The following is a 22,200-nucleotide window of genomic DNA, read 5'->3' as shown; positions in this document are numbered from 1 at the left end:
ACTCCTGTGGGTCTCCTTTTCTAAGGACTAATGACACCCAGCCCTGTGGGAAGTCCGTGACTGGTTTGGGAATAATAATAATTCATATTTCTATAGCACTTTAAGGGCTACAAAGCATTTTCCCCAAAATAACCCTCTAAGGCAGGTAGCATAGTAGCATTATGCTCAGTTTATAGGTGAGCAAATGTAGACTCGGAAAGGTATGAGAGTCCTAGGAAGTCAAAGGAAAATAAAATGAGCACGATTTAATGCATCAAAGTGTGACCCATTTGTTACATGGAGCAGCGCAGCAGGGGCTCAGGATAGGTGACTAGAGTGAAACAAGTCCATCTTAGTAGGGGGGAGGGGTTTGAGAAGGTCACAGCTCAGAATTAAGCCTCTGGTATTGAGCTTTGGGTGGGCTCTGTGGAACCCTGGAGAGCTACAGCATGTAAACTTCAGCTAATTACAGTTTGCATATAACTGCTGTGAGCTGGGAGGGAAGAGATCTGATTCATCCTGGACCTCTCTGTAGCTCTCTGGATGACCATAGGCAGATCGCATCCCTTTCTGAGGCCCATTTTCACCTGTAAAATGAAAGTGGTTGGACTAGTTAATCTCCATGGCCTTTTCTACCCGGAACTCCCTGTGAATCCGGTTCCTCCCTTTACCCCTTCCATCCGTGAAGGTTTCCTTTCCCCGTCTTTCACAGTCAGAGGTATTTGATAGGCAAGGACGTTCCTTCTCAGAGCAGGTTGTCCGTTTCCTGCAGGACAGGCTCCTTGGGTGGATTGGAGTTTTGCATGCGGCTGAGCCGGGCCTGCAGCCTCTCCTGTTCCTTTTTCAGTTCTAGATAAGAATGAGAGAAAGTGTGAAAGATGGACGTTGCCGGGAACGCCATGATCAATATTCCACTCAGGATGCTGCTGAGGGCAACCACTTGTCCTGGGACGCTCCGGGGCACCATGTCCCCGTAGCCCACGGTGGTCATGGAGATGATAGCCCACCAGTAGGAAGCTGGGATGCTGGTAAACTCGAGGACCCTCCCCGATTCGTTCTCGGCCATGTAGACTAAGGGGGAAAAGAGGGTGACGGCGACGCAGAGGAAGAGCAGGAGAAGGCCAAATTCCCGGGTGCACCGGCGCACGGTGAGACCGAGGGTCTGCAGGCCCAGGGAGTGCCTGGCAAGGCGCATGACGTACAGGATCCGTAAGGCCCTCAGGATCCGTAACACCAGGCCCACCTTCTCCAAGTAGGTGTTGCCGCTGGGCTTCTCCCTCCTTCCTGGGGCATCGTCGGATACAAAGAGTGACACGTAGTAAGGGGAAATAGCCACGATGTCGATGATGTTCAGGGGGCCCTGGAAGAATCGGCACTTGTTCCTGGCCTGGAGAAACCTCAGGCAGAACTCCAGGGAGAACCAGGCAACGCAGATACTCTCTATGATGAAAATGTAATAGCACTTCTGAGAGCATTCACCCTGTGGGGGATGGGGAGGGGAGGAAAAGAACAGACACAGAGAAGAGAGCCGATCAGTGGGCTGGGCCAGAAAGGTCAGGGCCCGCCCCTGGGAGAGTGGGGCGCGAGTCCGCAGACCTGACGCGTGCTCCTGCTGGCCCTGGGAGGAAAGACCTGCGCCGCCCTTCGGCGTCTCGGTTTCCTTTTATGTAAAATGAGCATCTCTAAGGCCCCTCCCCGCTCTGACATTCGCGTTCTAAGGTCCTTTCTGGCTCTGACCTGTGTTCTAAGGTCTCTCTCAGCTCTGACCTTCTGCGTTCTAAGGTCCCTTCCAGCTCTGACCTTCTGCGTTCTAAGGTCCCTCTCAGCTCTGACCTTCTGTGTTCTAAGGTCCCTTCCAGCTCTGACCTTCTGTGTTCTAAGGTCCCTTCCAGTTCTGACCTTCTGTGTTCTAAGGTCCCTTCCAGTTCTGGGCATTCTGTGTTCTAAGGTCCCTCCCAGCTCTGACAGTCTGTGTTCTAAGGTCCCTCCCAGCTCTGATATTCTTCTAAAGCCCCTCCTCGCTCTGATATACTATGTGCTAAGGATCTTTCCAACGATAACATTGTATGAATCTTTAATTCAAAAGCAAAGAAAGTCAAAGGAAGGTCAAATGTCTTCCTTGGGCTGCCTATGGAAAGAGGAATCCTGATTAATTCAGTCAGATAAACCATCCGATATTTTTGTTACCTGAAAACACAGTTCATTGTGGTTGGAAGGCATTCCTGTTATAATAAATGTTTGTTTACTGACTGACAACTGCCTCCCCGAGCTTTTCCTCTTAAATGTCAGAAAGACTTGATGTTGTGGCCAAAGGAATAGGTGAAGACTTCTCCAAACTCACGGTGGTGGAGTTGTAGTTCTCACCATTCCTACCTTATCTGACCTCTCTGAGCCTCGGTTTCCTTACTTGCATACTCTATTTGCCTCGTAAGGGTATTATGAATTAAATACATTATCAAAATGTGAATTGTGACTATTTCTACCTTCAAGTGATGGCATGAGGGAATAAGATACTTCAGGATTAGAGGAGAGGCTAAAGACCGCCCCCTCCAAATATTCATTGATCTGACATTTATTAAACTCTGTGGGCAAAACTCCATGAGGATGGTCAATGAGAACTAGCCCCTGCACTCAGGAAGCTTACATGGGTAAGACACAGACATGGACACGGACATGGACACAGACGCAGACACAGACACAGACGCAGAGAGCTTGGAGCCAGCAGGCATAGATTCAAATTCTGCCTCTGATGTTGACTCTGGATAAACCCCTTCTCCTTTTCTGAGTTCAGTTTCCTTATTTGCGAAGTGAGAGGACTGGGCTAGATATATCCAAGGTCTTATCCCAGTCCTAAAAATCTGTGATGTGACTTATAAATAACAAAGCCAAGGCAGAGGGTAAGCGGCTTGGGACTGGGTTTAAAAAAAGGGTTGTCTTGCTAAGAGCATGAGGTCTTTCCCCTTATCTAGAATTTTTAAAATGTTGGCTGCTACCATGTGACATGCTAGGAAGGTATGCCTGGCCATCTGGGAATCCTGAAGAAGAATGGAATCAGTGGGAGTCATGTAACCCCACCTCAGCCAATGGTAGTAAACATAAGCTTTCTGTAGGAAGGGTGAGATTAAAATAGCTTATACAATTCTCTTGGGACTGAAGAAATATAGCATTACATTCACCAAAATGCATATTCACTTACCTCCCCCCACACCCCCCCACTGCATTATCACTTTTAATGCTTCCAAGGAGCCCACATCACCAATGCTAGGATGAGAGCCAGAGAACGTAGCAGACCCCTTTAGCCTGGTCAGGGCAGCCCAAGTTCCCTGGCTCTCTAGAGGACAAAATAAACTCAGGACTTTTTGAGGCCCTAAGAGAGTTTAGCGGGATGGATCCTGAGGTCTCCACAAAAGACTCACATAATATTTTCTGATCGTAGTAGTACAAAGAACTCATTTATCTAAGGTCACTAAGGGCTTCCCTCACAATGACTGTGAAGTCTGAGGCTTGAGGATTGTTATCTCTATTTTACAGATAAGGAAACTGAGTCTGAGAAAGAGACAGAAACAGAGAGAGAGAGAGCAGAGAGTGGAGCGAGGACCTTCGGGATCACCTCAAATTTCACCAATGAGGGAGGTGAGGCCCTTCGAGTATATATTACTTGATCAGACATCCACGTGTTATGTGGAGGAGCTGGGATTTGAACCCGAGGTGTCTGATTGGTCATTATTTCCGTTATTCTGTTGTTGTTTGTCCTTCATTCTCAAAGAGGACCATGACATCAGGGAGGTAATGCCATGACTTGCAAGGGAACCAGATTTAAGTGAGGCAGGGCTGTGCAGTCACCAGCCTCCCTTTCTCCTCCAGAGCCATCTGGGTCCAGTGGCCAGATATTGATTGGGGTGACTGGAGATGACCCCCTCTCCATTGTGCTACTGAAGTGATTAGACAAAGGCCACATGGTTAGTGAACCTGAGTCTCTTGTCACCAAGTTCAGCATTTGATGGACTGTGTTTCTGTAGGACTTGAAAGTTCACAAGGCACTTTCTTCATGCCGGCTTGCTGATGTAGGCATTGAAAATTGCCTCAGTTTTAGAGTTGGAAGATCTGCTACATTATAGAGGAGCATAGGTGGTAGTGTGATGGATAGAGTGGTGGACCTAGAGTCAGGAAGACCTGAGTTCAAATCCAGCCTTAGAGTCTTACTAGATGTATAAACCTTTCACGTTGTCTTCCTCAGTTTCCTCATCTGTGAAATGGGTATAATAATGGTATCTACCTTGCAGGTTTGTCGTGAGGATCAAGTAAGATGATAATTATAAAGCATGTAGCACAGTTCCTGGCACATAGTAAGCATCATGTAAGTATTAGCTGTTATCATCATCACCATTATTCTTAGAAGTAGATCTGGAAGGGACCTAAGAAGTCATCTAGTTCAGTCCTCTCATTTTGCAGATGAGAAAACTGAAGCAAAGGGAGGTTAGGTAACTTTGTTGGGGTTGGACAGATGAGATGGGATTTGAATTAAGGCCCAGAGAGCTGAGGCCCAGAGAAATAAAGACAGAGGTGGGATCTGAACCCAGGACCTCTCTGTTCTGGCAGAAACTAATGGTCAATTTGTCCTTGGACCCTCCTTATGCACTTGGCTCATGCACTCTCCAAGCCACAAGATCAGAGATTCATCAATAGATTGATAAGGTTTCTAGTATTAAACAAACCAACAATCACTCCAAACAAAGGACAATAACCTTTGAAACCCTCTTATTTTTGTAACATCCCTCCCCTCAAAATCCTGTCGTGGACAAATAAGTAACTATACTATGCTGGAAGTCTGGGGGTGATTTCAGACTGACAGTGAGGCCTGGGGAATCCTTCCCAAGAGAGAAAAGAATAGTGACTTCATACTCAGACTACTGGGCCCATTTCAGTGACCATGTATCAAAGTGACATAAACTGATCAATTTTTAACTGTGGAGGATGATGTGAACATTCCCAGCTACCTCTTGGAAATGCCAGATTCAGAGCTGTTGAGACTCTGGTTCCCATTTTTGGGGTGGTGGGTGCCACAGTATGAGGTTGGCCCATCATTCTGGGGTTCAAACAGATCTAACCATGTTTGGCCATCATTGCTATGCCTCAGACTTTCATCTCTCAACTTTTCCTAAATTGTATTTGCCAGCCAGGTACAGATGTGATTTGAAGTCATGCAGTATATTATGATTAAAAAAGAAAAAAAGAAAGACTCCACATTGCCACCCTGCCCCCGACTCCTGGTCCTCTGAGCCCAGGATCAATGTTCTTTCTCCTGTTACTTCCCTTAAATAGCATCTAGTTTAATTATTGAATTTTGTAGATGGCATCTAGTTTAATTATTGAATTTTGTAGATGGGGACTGAGGCCCAGAGAGAGAGATTAAGTGCTTTGCTGAAGGTCCTAGAGTGGATTAATACCTAGGCCTAGACATAAGCCTAGTACCACAATTTTCTAGTTCCTACGTCAAAGACTCTTCCCGCAAGGCCCTAGCAGCTGACTAAAACACCCTTTTCATATCTTGGCCTAATTAATTGGAATGCAACCCCATATCACCAATACTAGGATGAGAGCTAGAGAACTGAGCAGATTCCTTTAGCCTGGTTGGGACAGTACAAGTTCTGGAGGAAAAAAAACAAACTCAGATGGGACTTTTTGAGGCTTTAAGAGGGAAATTACTTTTTAAAAGTAAAGGATAGCTAGGTGGTGCAGTGGTTAGAGTGCCAGGCCTGGAGTCAGGAAGATTCCTCTTTGTGAGTTCAAATGTGGCCTCAGACATTTACTAGCTGTGTGGTCCTGGGAAAGTCACTTAACCCTGTTGGCCTCAGTTTCCTCATCTGCAAAATGAGCTGGAGAAGGAAATGGCAAACCGCTCCAGTATCTTTGCCAAGAAAATCCCAAAATGGGGTCATGAAGAGTCAGACATGACTGAAAATAACTGAACAGAAACATAGTAAAAGATAAGTACACTGGAAAGAGCACTGACTCTGGAGTCAGAAGATCTGGGTTCAAATACTACCTCTGACTCTTACTACATGAGTTTCCTCATATGTACAGTGAGGGGACTAGATTAGGTGGCCTCTGAGGGCCCTCCCATCCTTGTGGTCCTATGATCTTGTAATATATACCTTGCTCAGAAGAAAAGGAAGAAGGTCATTATGGGTGGCTAATCTGGTCAAAAGTTATAGAGAGGTCTAGAAGGATGAGGACTGAGAAAAGGCCATTAGATTTGGCCACAAGAGATCACTGGTTACTTTTGAGAGAGTAGGTTCAGTGGAGTAATGAGTGGGGAGGCCAGATGGTAGAGAATGAAGAAGAGTGGGAGAGGAAATAATGGTAGACTGCGTTCTCAAGGAGCTTAGCCACAAAGGGAGGAGAGATAAAGGAGAATAACTAGCAGGGGTGGACAGATGGAGTAAGAGATTTTTGTGGACGAGGAAACATGGCTGTGTTTGTTTGGAGGTAGTGAGGAAGAAGCCAGGAGGCAGTGAGAATAGAGGAGGTAATTTGCTGGAGAAATCAGGTTGGGTTGGGATCACTTGTGCATGTATAGGAGCTGGCTTTGGCAAGGAGATGGGCCAGGTCATTATGGGAGACTGGGATGAAGGAGGAGACAGTGAGGGAAGATGTCTGAGTGATGTGAGATGAGGAGGGAAGAAGAAGAAGAAGAAGAAGAAGAAGAAGGAGAAGAAGAAAGAAGAAGAAGAAGAAGAAGAAGGAAGAAGAAGAAGAAGAAGAAGAAGAAGAAGAAGAGAAGAAGAAGAAGAAGAAGAAGAAGAAGAAGAAGAAGAAGAGAAGAAGAAGAAGAAGAAGGAAGAAGAAGATCTTGACAAATGGTTTCATTTGCCTAGGCAAGGTGCTCAGCTGAGAGGGTAGGAGACGGGGAGTCTGGTCATAGAAGGGCTTGAGGAATGATTAGAAGGTTTGGAAAAGTTGCTGTGGTGAGTGGGTGTAGTGAGTTAATTGGGGGTGTGTCTAAAAAGATTGCCTTGCAGCAGTGAGGGCCCAGTTGAGATTATGTAACATAAATTTGTTATGGGTCTAGTCTGGATGGTTTCATTACTTTCTCTAGCTTGAATATGAACACATGAATGGGGCAAAGGAGATAGGTGGTGGGAATAATATAAGATTGGGGTTTGGCAAGGAAGCAAAGGACTTGAATGTAAAGAAAGTCTAGATTTGAACTGATTCACAGAATTTGGGAAGAAAAAAGAATGTAGCCAGTGTAGGGGTGATGGCCTGAGAAAAAAACTGAGAGATAGAGGGACTGGGGGTCATGGTAAGAATGGAGAATAACATTAAAGGCTGTAAGGCATAGAGAAAGGTGGAATGATAAAAGATTATAAAAGGTAAAGGAATTTTAAAATTAATGAATACGGAAGTGAAGTGACTTGTAAATGACAGTAAGATCAAGGGTATGACCATCTCTGTTTGTAGCTGAGGTAGAATGGAACAATGAATGTTGGGAACTGAGTAGATTGAGAAGTTAAGAGTGGTTGGGGGAGTATTAAAATGTGCATTGAAGTCCCCTACTATGAGGGCAGGAGTTGAGATGGAGAAAAATAACTGAACCAGGTATTGAACTCACTAAGAAAGGAAAGAGAATGTCCTGGGGGTCAGTAGTTAATAGCTACTAGAGTCTTGACTGGGTGATACATTTGGATTGAATGAATCTCAAAGGAGGAGAGGATACTGAGTGGTGATTGGGGGTGGGAGAGTCTGGAAGTGATGATGGGGAGTATGACCAGTGCTTTAAAGGGTGATCAGTGATGCAATGTCCTCAGGAGGGACCTAGGTATCAAGGAGAGGCAGAAGGTGGAGGGAGTGGAAAGGAAAAGCTTGAAGGTGAAAGCAAGCGTGTTAATTATGGAGCAGGCATCAAGAGAGCACTGTGGAAAGAGTGAATAGATCTGGAATGGGACATTATGAGGAGAGGTTTGAGGTGGACGGTTGAGGGAGCAAGGCATGGGGGATGAGAATGAGGTACAGTGATGACCAGAGGCTTATCACTGGGAATCATTCTAACTACAGAGGAAGAAGCTGGATCTTGGTAGATGAAAAGAGGTCTGTTGAATGAGAGGCAGGTGGTCAGATTGTTCAAAGTCCTCCCTCAAGGTCCAACCTAGGGGTAGGTGATGAGGCTGTGTCCTGTGAGACCCAGGAGACCCACCTCACATCAGGTAGGAGGAGGCAAAGGCACGGCCTTGAGGAGTGTGGACAGGAGGCAAGATCTGGTAGGTCAAGGTGAGGATGCTTCCTGGCAACTTCCAAAGCCTTGGAGAAGGGCAAAAACAAAGGCCTGGAATTGGGTGGCTGGGATCCAGGTCTGATTCACGGTTCCTTGGGAAGGTCCATAGAAGCTTCCTTTTCCTCTGTATTTCCTCTTTACTATAATCTACTCCAGAAGAAGCAGGGTTGGCTTGGGAATTGTTTGTATTGGCTAAAAGATGAGCATTTGGATCTCATTCTAGGTCCTAGTAGAGAAGGCTGGACTCAAAGCCAGGAAGAGCTGTGTTCAAGCAGGCCTCTGACATATGACGAATAAGGACAAATGAGGAGGAATGTTCTGAAGAACTTCCTGTTTCTGCCATCAAAGAGATTCGCTGCCCTGGCTTGCCTTCTTAACCAAGACTGCTCTGTACTATTTCTGGGAAGGGTTATTGTGTGGGCTGGGTGGAGGAAGGTGTAGGAGCTCTCCCCAAATGGTAGGGAAGGAGCAACATACTCTCTAAGGAAAGGAAACCAGGGATCACGGTCATGAGAGCTGGAAGAGTCCTCAGAGCATACAGTGTCAGACCTGGGAGCTCCCTTATTGTTGTTCAGCAGTTTCAGTCGTGCCTGACTCTTCGTGACCCCATTTGGGGTTTTCTTGGCAAAGATACTGGAGTGGTTTGCCATTTCCTTCTCCAGCTCATTTTACAGATGAAGAAACTGAGGCAGACAAGGTTAACTGACTTGCCCATAGTACACAGCTAGTTAAGTATCTGAGGTCAAATTTGAACTCAGATCTTCCTGACTCCAGGTCCAGTGCACTATCCGCTGTGCCACCTAGCTGCCTGGGAGGGCCCTGAGAACAAAATAATAAAGACTAGCAGTTCTAAAGCACTTTGAAGTTTGTGAAGCACTGTACAAATATTACCTTACTTGATCCTTGCCACAGCCTGGGATGGAATAATTTCCATTTTACAGATGAGACAACTGAGCAGATAGAGGTTGATTTGCTCAGGGTCACGCAACTAACTGAGGCTGGATTTGAACTCGGGTCTTTCCCACTTCAAGAGCACCACTCTATCCACTGTGCCATCCAGATATTTGTAGCACAGAACATAAAATTCACAGCTAGAAAGGACTTTGAACACAGAATCATAGATCTAGAGTCTGCAGGGACCTCAGAGGCTATCTGGGCCAGCTCACTCCTTTCACAGATGAGGAAACGGGGTGGGGAGGAGAACTGACTTGTGCAGACCACTGTACTTAGTGCTGGAGGACATATAAAGTTTAGCTAAGAATGACAAGTCGTCCCAGAGCAGCAAGGTAACAGCTATGGTGTAAGTGGAGGAATTATGTTTTAACTAAAGTGTTGGAGATAAGTGGCTATAAAATTGACTTTTTGCCACAGTATATTTTATGAGAAAAGCATGTCACATTTTAATTAAATTCTTATGTTCTTACTTAATTTTTTTGCATACATAGAAAAGGAGTTTGCAGAGTCACACAATTTTCAAGTTGAAAGGGGTCTCCATGGCTATCTAGCCCAACCTGTACATGAAAGGAATCCTCACTATAACAGTTCAGTAAGTGGTCACTAGCCTCTGCTTACTGACAGCTAAGAAAGGGAATCCAGCATTGGCACCTTGAGGCATCTGCTTTTGGACAGCTCCACCTGGTAGGACACCATGCTTACTATGGCTTTTGTAAATTCTGTTCTTTGCTCCCGATTCTGCTTTTTGAGGCCAGACAGAAGCAATCTAATTCCTCCTTCATGTGATGGCCTCTCAGATATTTGAAGACACCTATCACGTCACCCCTGAGCCTTCTCTTCTCCAGGCTAAAGATTCCTTCAACTATTCCTCAGATGACATCGGCTCATGACCTTCGGCAACCTGGTTGCCCTCCTCTGCACACTCTCCAACTTTTCAATGATCTTCTTGATCTGGGCTCAATGAGCCCAGTGACCATTGATCTTGGTCTGGGCTTAGACGCTGTTCTCTGGATGAAGTCTGATGAAGGCAGAATATAATGAGACTATCACCTCCCTATTCCTGGAAGCCATGGCCCTCTTGATGCGGCCCAAGGTCCCAACAGCTTTTATGGTTGCTTCATCGTTGTTGTGTCCAGTCATTTCAGTCATGTCTGACTTTTTGTGACCCCATTTAGGGTTTTCTTGGCAAAGATATGGGAGTAGTTTGTCATCTCCTTCTCATTTTACAGATGGGGAAACTAAGGCAAACAGGGTGAAGTGACTTGCCCAGGCTCACATAGCTAGTAACTGTCTGAGGCCAGATTTGAACTCAGGTCCTCCTGACTCCAGAGCCAGCTCTCTATCCACTGAGCCACCTAGCTGCCCATGGTTGTTATACCACACTGCTAACATATAAGGGTTAACTTATACTGAGCTTGAAGTTCACTAGCCCAAGATCAGAACAACTGCTCTCTAACCAGGTAGCTTTCATCCTATGTTTGTGAAGCTGACTTTTTTTTTGTTCAAGTGTAAGACTTTACATTTATCTAGGTAAATGAGCTGGTAAATATTTAGTAATTAGCTCTCAAAAATGTATGTACACCATGCTTTTAAGTTTAATGTGCAGTATTAATATTTTCTCCACCACTTTTGTTAAGTCTAGGCAATCAACAAAACAAAAAATTTAGCCCTGATTTGTGGCATTTATGGATTTCTGAGGTATAAGTGGTCACACTGAAAATTCAACAATTGGCTCTCACCAGCCAGTATCAGCTGGCTCCAGCATACCCCTGAATTTATCCCTATTCAGTTTCATCTTATTAGATTCAGACTCATGTTCTAGCCAGTCACCTTTTTGCATCCTGGCTCTATCACTCAGTACGTGATAACTATCCCAGCTCTGCATCATCTGCAGATATAACGAACCTGTGTGCTATCTCTGCCTTTATCAAGTCATTGGTAACAATTACGTTTGGCACAGGACCAACCACAAATCCCTGATGCACTTAGCTGGAAACCTTCTGCCTTGTAGACATGGAACTGTCAACAATTATTCTTCGAGTCTGGCCATCCAATCAGTTCGGAATTCAGCCAATTGTATTGTTGTCTAATCCATACCTCCTTATCTTCTCCAGAAGAACAGTATGGAGCTCTTTATAAAATTTTTTTTCTAAAGGTTAAGTAAACTATATTTACAGAATTCCTTTTATCTGCTAATTTAGTAATCCTGTCCAAAAAGGCAATGAGGTTAGTCCGGCATGACCTGCGCTTGGTTAAGTCAGGTAGGTCTTTGTCATCACGACTTCCCTTTCTAGCTGTTCACCAACCATTTCTCAAATGATATTTTCTGGAGTTCTCCCAGGAATCAAAGTCAGGGACACTGACCTATGGTTTTAGGGCTCTATCCTCTCCTCTTTCATGAAAATCAGGATGGTATTTGCCATTTTCCAATCTTGTACCTCTCTTGGTTACCATGATCTTTCAAGTGTCATGAACAGTGGCTTAGTAATCATATCTGCAGTTCTTTCAGAAGCCAAAGATAGAGTTCATCCAATTTAGATGACTTGAATTTATAGAGGGCAGTGAAGTATTCTCTTGCTATCTCCTTACTTATCTTGGGTAACCAGCTTTCTGGCAGTCGTTTCTAACATAAAGGTCATTTTCCTTTGCTTAGGACAGAGACATAGCATAAGGAGTGAGCGGCCCTGCTTGTCCCTTGTCATCATCACATCCACGCCAGTCCAAAGTCCTGTTCCTTCTTTGATCATCTTTTTTCCTCCCAATATAGCTTAAATAACCCCAAACTACCTTCTTCGGGTTGTCCTTAGCTTCCCTTGGCAGCCTCAGCTCATTCTCAGGTCTAATCTGCCTCTTTGCATAAAAAGAATCAGTTCCTTAAAATTAAGGGGTGAGAGAGGATTATACTGGGAGAAGGGAAAAGGGAGAGGTAGAATGGGGTAAATTATCTCACATAAAACAGACAAGAAAAGGCTTTTATAGTGGAGGGGAGTGGGGGAAGGTGAGAAAGAATGAGTGAACCTTATTCTCATAGGATTTGGCTTAAGGAGGGAATAGCATACACGATGGGGTATGGAAAGCTATCTTACCCTACAGGAAAATAGGGGGGAAGGAGATAAGAGAGAGGGGGAATGATAGAGGGGAGGGCAGATTGAGGGAGGGGGTAATCAGAAGCAAACACTTCTGAGGAGGGACAGGGTCAAAAGAGAAAATAGAATAAATGGGGGGTAGGAAAGGATGAAGGGAAATATACTTAGTTTTTCATAACATGACTACTATGGAAATGTTTTGCATGACTACAAGTGTAACCTATATCAAGTTGCTTGCCTTCTCAATGAGGGTGGGTGGGTAGGGAGGGAGGGAGAAGATTTGGAAGCCAAAGTTTTAAAAATAAGTGTTAAAAAAAATTGTTTTCACATGCAACTGGGAAATAAGATATACAGGCAGTGGGGTATAGAAATCTATCCTGCCCTACAGGAAAATAGAAGAGGAAGGGGATAAAAGGGGGGGAGGGGATAGAAGGGAGGGCAGATTAGGGGAAAGGATATTCAGAATGCACTGTCTTGGGGTCAGGTGAGGGACGAGATGGGGAGAAAATTTGGAACTCAAAATCTTGTGGAAATGAATGTTGAAAACTAAAAATAAATTAATTAATGGACAAAAAAAAATTCAACTCCTCTTTTTTGTTGCCTAAATTTGTGCATTTGCATAGAGACATTGGAGGCTATGGGTTTTGCTTTGGACCATTTTCTTGGATTTTGTCTCCTGTGAATTTCTGATATTTCAGCTGCTATTCTTTTTCGTTTGTCTATTTTTAAATTATTTTTCTTTTTTTAAAAAAAATTCTTTTCTCTTTTTTTTTCAGCTGCTATTCTTCAACTCCTTTCTTCTTTGCTGCTGTTCTCTAATTTGGGGGATATACTTAGGGAGTCTTCTCCTTCCCACATCCTTTTCAGTTTAAAGTCCCTTTGATTAGATTTGTGGGACACTTGACAAGTACATTTTTACCAATCTTTGTTGACATGCGCCATCTCTGGCCAGGAATCTGTCAACCCTATGGTAGAAGGTCATAAGCTATGGTCCAAAATGCATTTTCAGATACCACCTTCTTTTCCAGCTGTTCATTTCCCAGATTAATTTTTTTCTTTTGTATCCCTTTACTGCAGTGAGCAAACAGGGAGGAAAACATAGCCTGTGCCCAAGACTTTGTACATTTTAGCAATATTTTCAGGTTCCTTTTGGAAGTGATGTTTATGCCTACTTAAATCACAGAAATAGGTGGTGATCATCCATTTTGATAACTCTTGGGAGATTCTCTGTGATGTGCTTTTGGAAGGCAACAGAGCTCTAGAGAGCTCTGTCTCTCTTTTTGTTATCAGGTCAATAAACAGCTGCCTTTGCACCCCCACCCCCCAGGAGTGGGAAATGACCAACTACTACTTGGATTCTCTTCCTTCTCTGCCTTTTTATGGACAGTCTTTTCCCAATGGCTTCTGTGGGAGGATAGGCGGCATCCTTTTTTTTTTGAGCATCCAGCTCTCCTTTGAAACAAGAGCCTTAAATCTGGTTTTAAGATCTAATTGCAAAGCTGTCCCTTCCTTCTCTTCCTCCTCTGTGTTACATTTTTCCAATGTCCATCATCCTTACAAGGGTAGACGCTCCCCTCCTCCACCTCAGTTTCCTTTTCTGTCCACTGAAACTTTTGTTTCTGTTTCCCTTAAGAACACGTCATTGTCCCGTACAACCTGGAACATAAAGAGGCGTTCCTGGAGTCCTTTAACCACATGGCTTCTGGTTCTGACATTCTGTGTTCATTTCAGGCCACACCTGGAACATTGGCTAGGTGGCACAGTGGATAAAGTGAACAGACCTGAAGTTGGGAAGACCTGAGTTCAAATTTGGCCTGTGATATTTACTAGTTGTGTGACCCTGGGCAAATCACCTTGTCTGCCTCAGTTTTCTCATCTATAAAGTGAGGAAAATACCTAACTGCCAAGGTTGTTGTGAGGATCAAGTGAGATATTTTGCAAACCTTAAAGTGCTATATAAATGCTATCAATTCCTGGGCTGTGACACATTCCATGGAAGTTACCACCCAATTTCTTCTTTTATTCATAATAGTTGAGATTTTCAGCCTGTTTTCTTTGAACAACTGGTGGGTGTATATCCTGAGCACCTGGATAAGACTTTTATAACCAGTGATCACCTCTTAACTTGACAAGCCCAATCAAATTCCTTTTCTTTTTCTCAACAACTTCATAGGCACAGCCAGACCCACCTCCTTTTCAGCCTGGTGCCAACCTTCTGTTTCACCAATTTCCTTCTGTCTTTAGAGTAAAAGTAAGAAGAGACCAGAGTAGGAATAGTTCACTGTTCCCTAGGACAGAACTGACACTCAATGTTTCGATTCAATACAACCAACAGTCTATTCAACCACGTATCATGTGAAGGGGATTGGGAATGCAAAGAAATAGATGAAGCCACATTTGTCCTCAGGGAGCTATTTTTTTTTTTGGACAAAAAATCAAACATAGAATTAGAATGATCCTCCAACCCACCTTTGCACTCAGCCCCATACTCTGTAGTTATGGCCGCACTGTAGTATAGTAGAACCAACACTGACTTTGGATTCAGAAGCTGTGTTTTTCAGATGCTGTCTCTGACACCTGGTAGCAGTGTAACTTCAGGCCAAGCATGTGATCATGCCAACCTTTGTTTCCTCAGCTGTAAAAATGGAGGGGTTAGACTGACTTCTAAGATCTCTTCAGCTCTGTAGCCTATCCTTCTGTCTCTAGTCTGAAGACCCATGGAGCAGCATTATGGAATTATCGAGACCTTGGCATCTTTCCCTTTAAATGTAGGCTCCTTGCGGTCACGGACTTTTTCACTCTTACTTTTGAATTCCCTAAACCCTAGAAGTATGCTCGACACATGATAAAGACTTAATAAACTTTTGTTGATTGATTGATATCATAGAACAAATTGGATAATGAGTGATAACATGACTTTCAGTCAATCATCAAGCATTTACTGAATACCTAGTATATGCAATATTCTATGAAGGATATATAATATATATAATTGTCAGAGTCCTTAAAATTTTTAAAATCAAGTTGAAAAGACAAGATATACTTAGAAAAACAAAATAATAAACCTAATAATATATGATTCAAATTTTACTGTTGTTACTTTTTACCCATGTGATCTTGGGCAAGTAATTTCCCCTCTCTGGCTCTCAATGTCCTCATCTGAAAGACGGAATTAGATTGGATGACCCCTAAAGTCCCTTCTCCCTCTAAATATATACACTTGTAGAATAAAATGTTAAATAATAAGTGAGGGGTATAGAGAGTGCTACAGGAGATCAGAGGAGGAAAAATGAGGTCATTGTGGGCTGGAATGGTCATGGAAGGCTTCCTAGGGGAAGCTTTTTCTTCCTTCCTTCCTTCCTTCCTTCCTTCCTTCCTTCCTTCCTTCCTTCCTTCCTTCCTTCCTCCCTATCTTCCTTTCTTTCTTTTTCTTTTTCTTTTTTTTTTTTTAGGGATAAGTAGGATCCAGATAACCGGAGAGGAAAAGACTTAATGGAGGTAGGGGTGAGGGAGATTGTGTTAGCAGTGCTACAGAGATGAAAATTCACAAGGTTTGTTCAGGGGTGGGAGAACAGTCCAGTTTAGCTCTATCAGAGGGCATGGGTAGCAAAGTAGTGGGAGATAAAGATAGAAAATCAGTTTGGAACTAAATTGTCGAGAGTCAAATACTAGGCTGAGAAATTGTGACTATTCTGTAGGCAATAAACAGCGATTAAAAGTTATTGAATAGAAGTGTAACATGATAAAAAGTGGGGTATTAGGAAAATTAATCTGACAAATCTTGTACTTGTGACTATGCGTGATCATCGACTGAATAAATGTCAGAGTTAAAATATCTTGTCCTGGGGAAAATGAATATATGAGGAATAAGGAATAGGGCACTAGTTAAGAGAGCTGAATAGAAACAACTGATGAATTCCCCTGGGAAGAATAAATTTAATAATTGAAGCTTTGCAAGTAAATAAGACTTTTTTCTGAACAAAAACAGAGGAATAATGGATTTATTTTGTCTGAGACTTGCTTGCCAGTATGGAATCCTCTAAACATTTTCCCCTTGGATCTACATTTGATCTAGAGCTACTCTTGGAAACTGTGTATATGAAGGCATCAAGGCTTTGCACTAGATATGAGAGAGCACAAAGGTCAAGAGTTTTGTTGCTAGAAGATATACACGGCAAAGGACTGGGTGAGGAGGGTGGGAAGCAATAGACGCCTCATTTGCTTACTTTTGTTCAATTCAACTTGCTTGTTAATTGGAGAGGATCTTAGGCTTGAAGTGGACTTAACAGCCTTGGCCTCCACATAGCTCCGATGGGTGTTTTTGGTCAGAGCTCCCAATTTAAGTTTTATAGGCACATTACAGCCATGAGGATTAAATGGTAGTTGCAAAGAGTTTGTTACTCTAAGTCAGAAGGGTGTTTGGAACCTTGGACTTTTCATAAGAACCAAACACAGACAATAAAAAGAACAGATAGTCTATCTAAGGCGCCCTCCTTTAGCAGCCCTTCATTAAATGTGGTGGCTCACATCCTTAGTTTCAGACTAAAAAGTTGTTATCTTGCCTTTGCCAGGGAGAGGCTTTCTAGTCACTGCACCTTTACAAAGGGGAGCCAAGAGCCTAGCAGATGACCTTAAAGAGCTGGGGCATAGAAGATGCTGATAGAGGGAAATTCGATGACCGTGGCACCAGTGAGAACACCTAGCTAAGACATGCATCCAGCAGAGATAGGGCTTAGCAGAGACAAAATACCCATCAGAAGCAATACACCCATTAAAAATCTACACAGTAGCATGATGATATTATTACAGAACATCGGTAGCCTAGCATTGGTGTTTTGAGTCGTTTTGGCCACATTTGTCCCCTATGCATGTGTCCTAATCATACGTCAGATTGTAAGCTCCTGGAGGGCAGGGACTGTATTTTGCTTGATTTTGTATCCCTAGAGCTTAGCACAGTGCTTGACTTAGAATAGGTACTTAATAAATGCGTATTGATTGACTGCCTAACACAGGTTCCTATGTTTCATATATGTTCCCTGGTCATATGTATTCCTTATGAATTTGTCCTCTATGAGTATTCCTTGGTCATGAGTATTTTATGTATGTTTTACATTGATAATGTGGCACTCTATGGGAGGATTTTTTATTGTCACTTTATTGGCTATTCTGTTTGAGTAAATGTCTGTTGCTCCGAAGATGTCCTCTAACTAGCTGGTAAAAATAAACACATTGGTGTGGGCTCATAAGCTAAGGTTTTAAGTGGGTACTGGTCCACAATGTGCTTTCAATCTGGGGTAATTCTTCAGGAGGTCTGCACGTCAGAGGGGATTTCTTAGATGCTACAAATACACTGGATTGAGTTAAGTGACCTGGGTTCAAGAGCGATAGTGTGGAGATCATAAACTCTGTTAGGGTAGGGAGTTCATAAAATCATAGCTTTAGAGTTAGAAGAGATCTTGGAAGTCATATAGTCCACACACCTCATTTTACAGATGAGGAAAGTGAGGCCCAGAGAGCTTAAAAGATGTGTGACTTTCCCAAGGTCAAACAGGGCTTAAATAGCAGAGGCAGAATTCGAAAACAAGTCCTCTGACTTGAAATCCTGCTGTCATCTCTGTTTATCCTGCAGCGCCTAGGATAGAGCTTTGCATGTGGGAGGTGTTACCAAATGCTCGATGAACTTATTTTAGAAACAACACTAGACTTTGAGTCAGGAGGCCTCGGTTCCAGCTTTGGCTTTATTATTAACTTGCTATGACCTTGGTCCAGTCACTTCCCCTCACTGGGCTTCAGTCTCTTTAGTCCCACTCAGCTTGAATATTCTCCAACTTTATTCCTGGCTTACAATCCACGGATAACTTTCCTGAAGTTCTGGTGTAATAAGAAGTCAAGATGGTGTCTCCTGTGAGGTGCACTAATGCTAGGTCTGGAGCCTTTCCATTTGAATATTCCAGGCATGCAGCAGCCCTCCCCTTTCTGGGCCCCTCCCTGTCCAGGGCCTCCTAATCACACTGCACTGCAGCGAGAGCATGCTGACTCATTCTGACTGCATTGCTGCTCTTATTGGAATCATTAAGTCACCCTCTCCAGCCCAGCTCGACGCACAGAGAATGGAGAGCTGAGTGATGACACATCACCGAGGCTGCTGCCACAATTTATGGGTCGTGAGATGAGAAAGGGAGAGGGAGAGGGACAGGGAGAGGAAGAGAGAAAGAGAAGAAGGAAGGAAAGAAGAGAGGGAGGAAAGAGAGGGGGGAGAAAAAGAGGGGTAGAGAAAGAGAGAAAGAGAAGAAGAAAGGAAAGAAGAGAGGGAGGAAAAGAGGGAGGAGAAAAGAGGGGTGGGGAAAGAGAAAGAAGGGAGAGAAAAGAGGGGAGAGGAAGTGGGGGAGAAAGAGAGAGAAGAGAAAGAGAGAATAGGAGAGAGAGGGGATAAAGACAGACAGAGGAGGGAAGGAGGAGAGAGGGGGGAGAAAAACAGGGGTAAAGAGAGAAAAAGGGGAGAGAGAGAAGGGGAGAGGAAGTGGGGGAGAAAGAAAAGGGGAGAGAGGGAAAGAGAGAGAGGAGAGAGGGAGGGAGAGACAGAGGGGAGAGAGAGAGGGGGAGACAAACAGAGAGACAAACAGAAGGGGGAGAGAGGAGAGAAAGGTCAGAGAGAGAGAGACAGAGAGACAGAGACACAGAGAGAGAGACAGACAGACACAAGAGACACAGAGAGAGACACACAGAGAGACACGGGGGGAAGAGAGAGAGAGAGGAGAATAGATGAGATGGGGGAGAAAGAGGAGGAGACAGAGAGACAGGCGGAGGGGGGAGGGAGAAGGAGAGAAAGAGAGAGACAGAGAGAGGAGAGAGAGAGAGAGACAGGGAGAACCAAGTTTTGCCAAATTCTTAAATGATTTTCTCTGCCAGAGGAAGCTCCAAATGTGATTGTCTCCCAAGCTCATAGAATTTTAAGCTGGAAGGGGTGTTTGAGGTCATCTTGTCCAACACCCTCAGTTTATGGATGAAGAAACTGCAATGCATAGCCCAAATCCACAGGACTAAAAAGCATCATGGCTGAGATTCGAACCCAGAACCTCAGATTCCAAAGCTAGAGCTTTTCCTTCCACTATACTAGACTTTTTCTCCTTTTAGCTAGTAAGAATGGTATATTTTGGACTGCTTTGTTCATATATACATTAACCAAATTGAATTTTGGAAACTTGTTAACATTTTGAACTAGAATTAAAATAAAATTTTGCTTTAGTCCTGGCAATTGTATAATGAGTACCTGGGTTTGAATCCCAGTATTGCTATTTAATACATGTATGAACTTAAGCAAATCCCTTTGCTCCTTTGGGCTTCAGTCTTTCCATCTGCAAAATGGGTAAATTGGACTAACTGCTTCTTAAGGGCCCATCTGGCTCTAAATTCTGTGCTCCTGTGATTTATTACCTGACATAGGAAGCAGTTTGGTAAAGAAAAAGGTCTGGTTGGGAAGTCAGGACAACCAGGTTCTAGTCCTTTATGTGAAGGGTCCTCCTCAAGTTAGTTTTTCTCCTGGTTTGACTCGTTTGATAGACTTCTCCCTTTTCTTAGCCTTCCTATCATCTCATGAGCAGCCCCACCCTTGCTCATTTACCCTACTCTCTCTCAGGACTTTTCCATGTCCTTGATATGAGTTTTCACCCTACACAGGTACCCTCTCCTCCATCTCTCCTTCCACTCTCCAGTGCCCCCTTTATGTGTTGTCTTCCTCCATTGGAATGCAGTCTCCTTGAGGGCAGGAACTTATATTTGCAAGCCACGAACTTATTTAGCACAGTGCTTAGCACACAGTAAATCCTTAATAAATACTCTCTCTGACTTTCTCTGGTCTCTCTGTGGTCTCTCTCTCTCTCTCTCTCTCTCTCTCTCTCTCTCTCTCACACACACACACACACACACACACACACACACACACACATCTAGCTCTCCTAGCTCTCCCACTTCCCTGTGTGACCTTGGGCAAATGACTTGACTTTTCTGAGCCTTGGTTTCCCCATCTGTAAAATGTCGGGGCTGGACTTGATTCCTCAGACCCTGTTACACTGAAATTCCTTTTATGATTTCCTGTGACAGTGAACGCTGCCTCTTTCACAATAGTCCCTTGGGGGAGACAATTGTCACACATTCTAGCGGTGTTTCCTGGTCACCAAACATTTGGAATTCTCTTTTGGGAGTAGATTACAATGCTGATTCACAAACCACACATGAAAACCAGGCTTGTTAGATAGGTTGATAACACTTTGCAGAAATGGTATTCTTGTGTCTCATTTAAAAGTTTTGTAGAGGCCATGAAATGCATATTGCAATGACAGGGACCCAGGGATCTCTGCTTTGCTCTGTACTGTTGAACATCTCCATTAATTACCTGGATGAAAGCTTAGATGCCATTTTTTTGTCACATTAGCAATGGAGGTGAAGCTGGAAAGGATGGCTTTCATTAAGGATGGAAGAATTGAGATCCGGAAAGATCTCAACAAGCTAGAATAATGGGCCAAAGTGAATTACATGGGATGAGTGCAAAGTCCTACACTTGGATTTTAAAAATGAACTATCCAAGGATAGGATGGGGATGCTAAGGTTAGATTGCAATTCATTTGAAGAAAACATAGGGTTTTAATGGACCACAAACTCAACATAAGATAATAGTGTAACCTGGCAGCCCCAAAAGGCAATACTATCCAACCAGCCTTAAGAGAGGCATAGTGTCTCCATAAAAAGGTTCTTAAGCAAGGTCCATGAACTTGATTTTTAAAAAATATATATTTGGATAACTATTATTTCAATATAATAAGTTTGCTTTGTAATTCTGCATGGGTTTTATTTTATGCATTTAAGAACATTAGTCTGAGAAGAGGTCCATAGGCACAAACTAGATTAAGGACCTCTGGCTAATGAGGAAGGTGAGAGACCTGCCCTGGAGAGATCACTCATGGAGAATGGTGCTCAGTTCTGGGCACCCCATTTTAGGAAAGACATTGCCAAGCTGGAGCATGTTCAGAGGCGGAGACCCAGGGAGGTGAAGGATGTTAAGAGAGACCATGCCATAAGAGGATTGGCTGAAGCAACTGGGGGCTTTATGGCCAAAAGAAAAGATTTAGGGATGGACATGCACAAAGGTAGCTAGATGGAGCAGTGGATAGGGTGCTGGACCTAAAATCAGGAAGACCTGAGTTAAAATCTGGCCTCAGACACTGAGCAGCTGTGGGCAAGTCACTTCACCCTGTTTGCCTCAGTTTCCTCATCTGTAAAATGAGCTGGAGAAGGAAATGGCAAGCCACTCCAGTATCTTTGCCAAGAAAAGCCCAAATGGGATCAGGAAGAATCAGACACAACTGAAATGACCGAACAACAGCAAAAATGCCCAAGAGTTGTCTTCAAGGACTCTGTGGACGATTTGTCCACCTTGGTCCCAGAGAGCTGAACTGGGACAAATAGATGGAAGTTTCAGAGAGGCCGACTTCAGCTTAACAAGAGGAAAAGCTTATTATTTTATTTATTATTATTCAATAATAATTTAATTTAATAATAATAATAATTATTATTATTATTCTTTATTACTAGAACTAACCAAAAGTGGAATGGACTGTCTCAGAGGCAAGTCATAGGCTTCCCTTCCTTCTCCAGTCAATGGTTGGATGATACACGTGTAGAATGCTACACAGGGGCCTCACTGCTCTGCAGGCACATACTAGTCTAGAGGAGCCCTAATGAGGGTTCCTATCAGCTCTAAGGTTCTAAGATTTTGGATTTAGTGCAGATAATGGAGAATTGGGAATCAGGTGCCCTGGGTTCCTTAGGAGGTCCTGATGAGGCTTGAATTTTCTTTCTTTCTCCTTCTTCCCTCCTCTACCCTGTTTCCCTCCCCTACGCCTTTCTGTA

At 43.6% G+C, this 22,200-nt stretch overlaps 1 protein-coding gene across 1 annotated transcript in view; it reads right to left on the bottom strand.

Moving 5' to 3' along the window:
• Positions 1-724: 724 nt before the first annotated feature.
• The window catches only part of KCNG4 (potassium voltage-gated channel modifier subfamily G member 4), a 38,771-nt gene continuing 17,295 nt past the window's right edge, over positions 725-22,200 (bottom strand). Inside the window, exon 2 of the mRNA XM_020989474.2 lies at positions 725-1,459. Within this exon, the coding sequence (XP_020845133.2) occupies positions 725-1,459 (735 nt within the window). The remainder of the gene's footprint in view (positions 1,460-22,200) is intronic.

The sequence above is a fragment of the Phascolarctos cinereus genome, unplaced genomic scaffold, assembly GCF_003287225.1.
Source record: "Phascolarctos cinereus isolate Bilbo 61053 unplaced genomic scaffold, phaCin_HiC Scaffold_2;HRSCAF=192, whole genome shotgun sequence".
Lineage (NCBI taxonomy): Eukaryota > Metazoa > Chordata > Mammalia > Diprotodontia > Phascolarctidae > Phascolarctos > Phascolarctos cinereus.
Note: the sequence above shows the minus strand (reverse complement) of the source record. Positions and strands in the feature narration are given on the sequence as shown.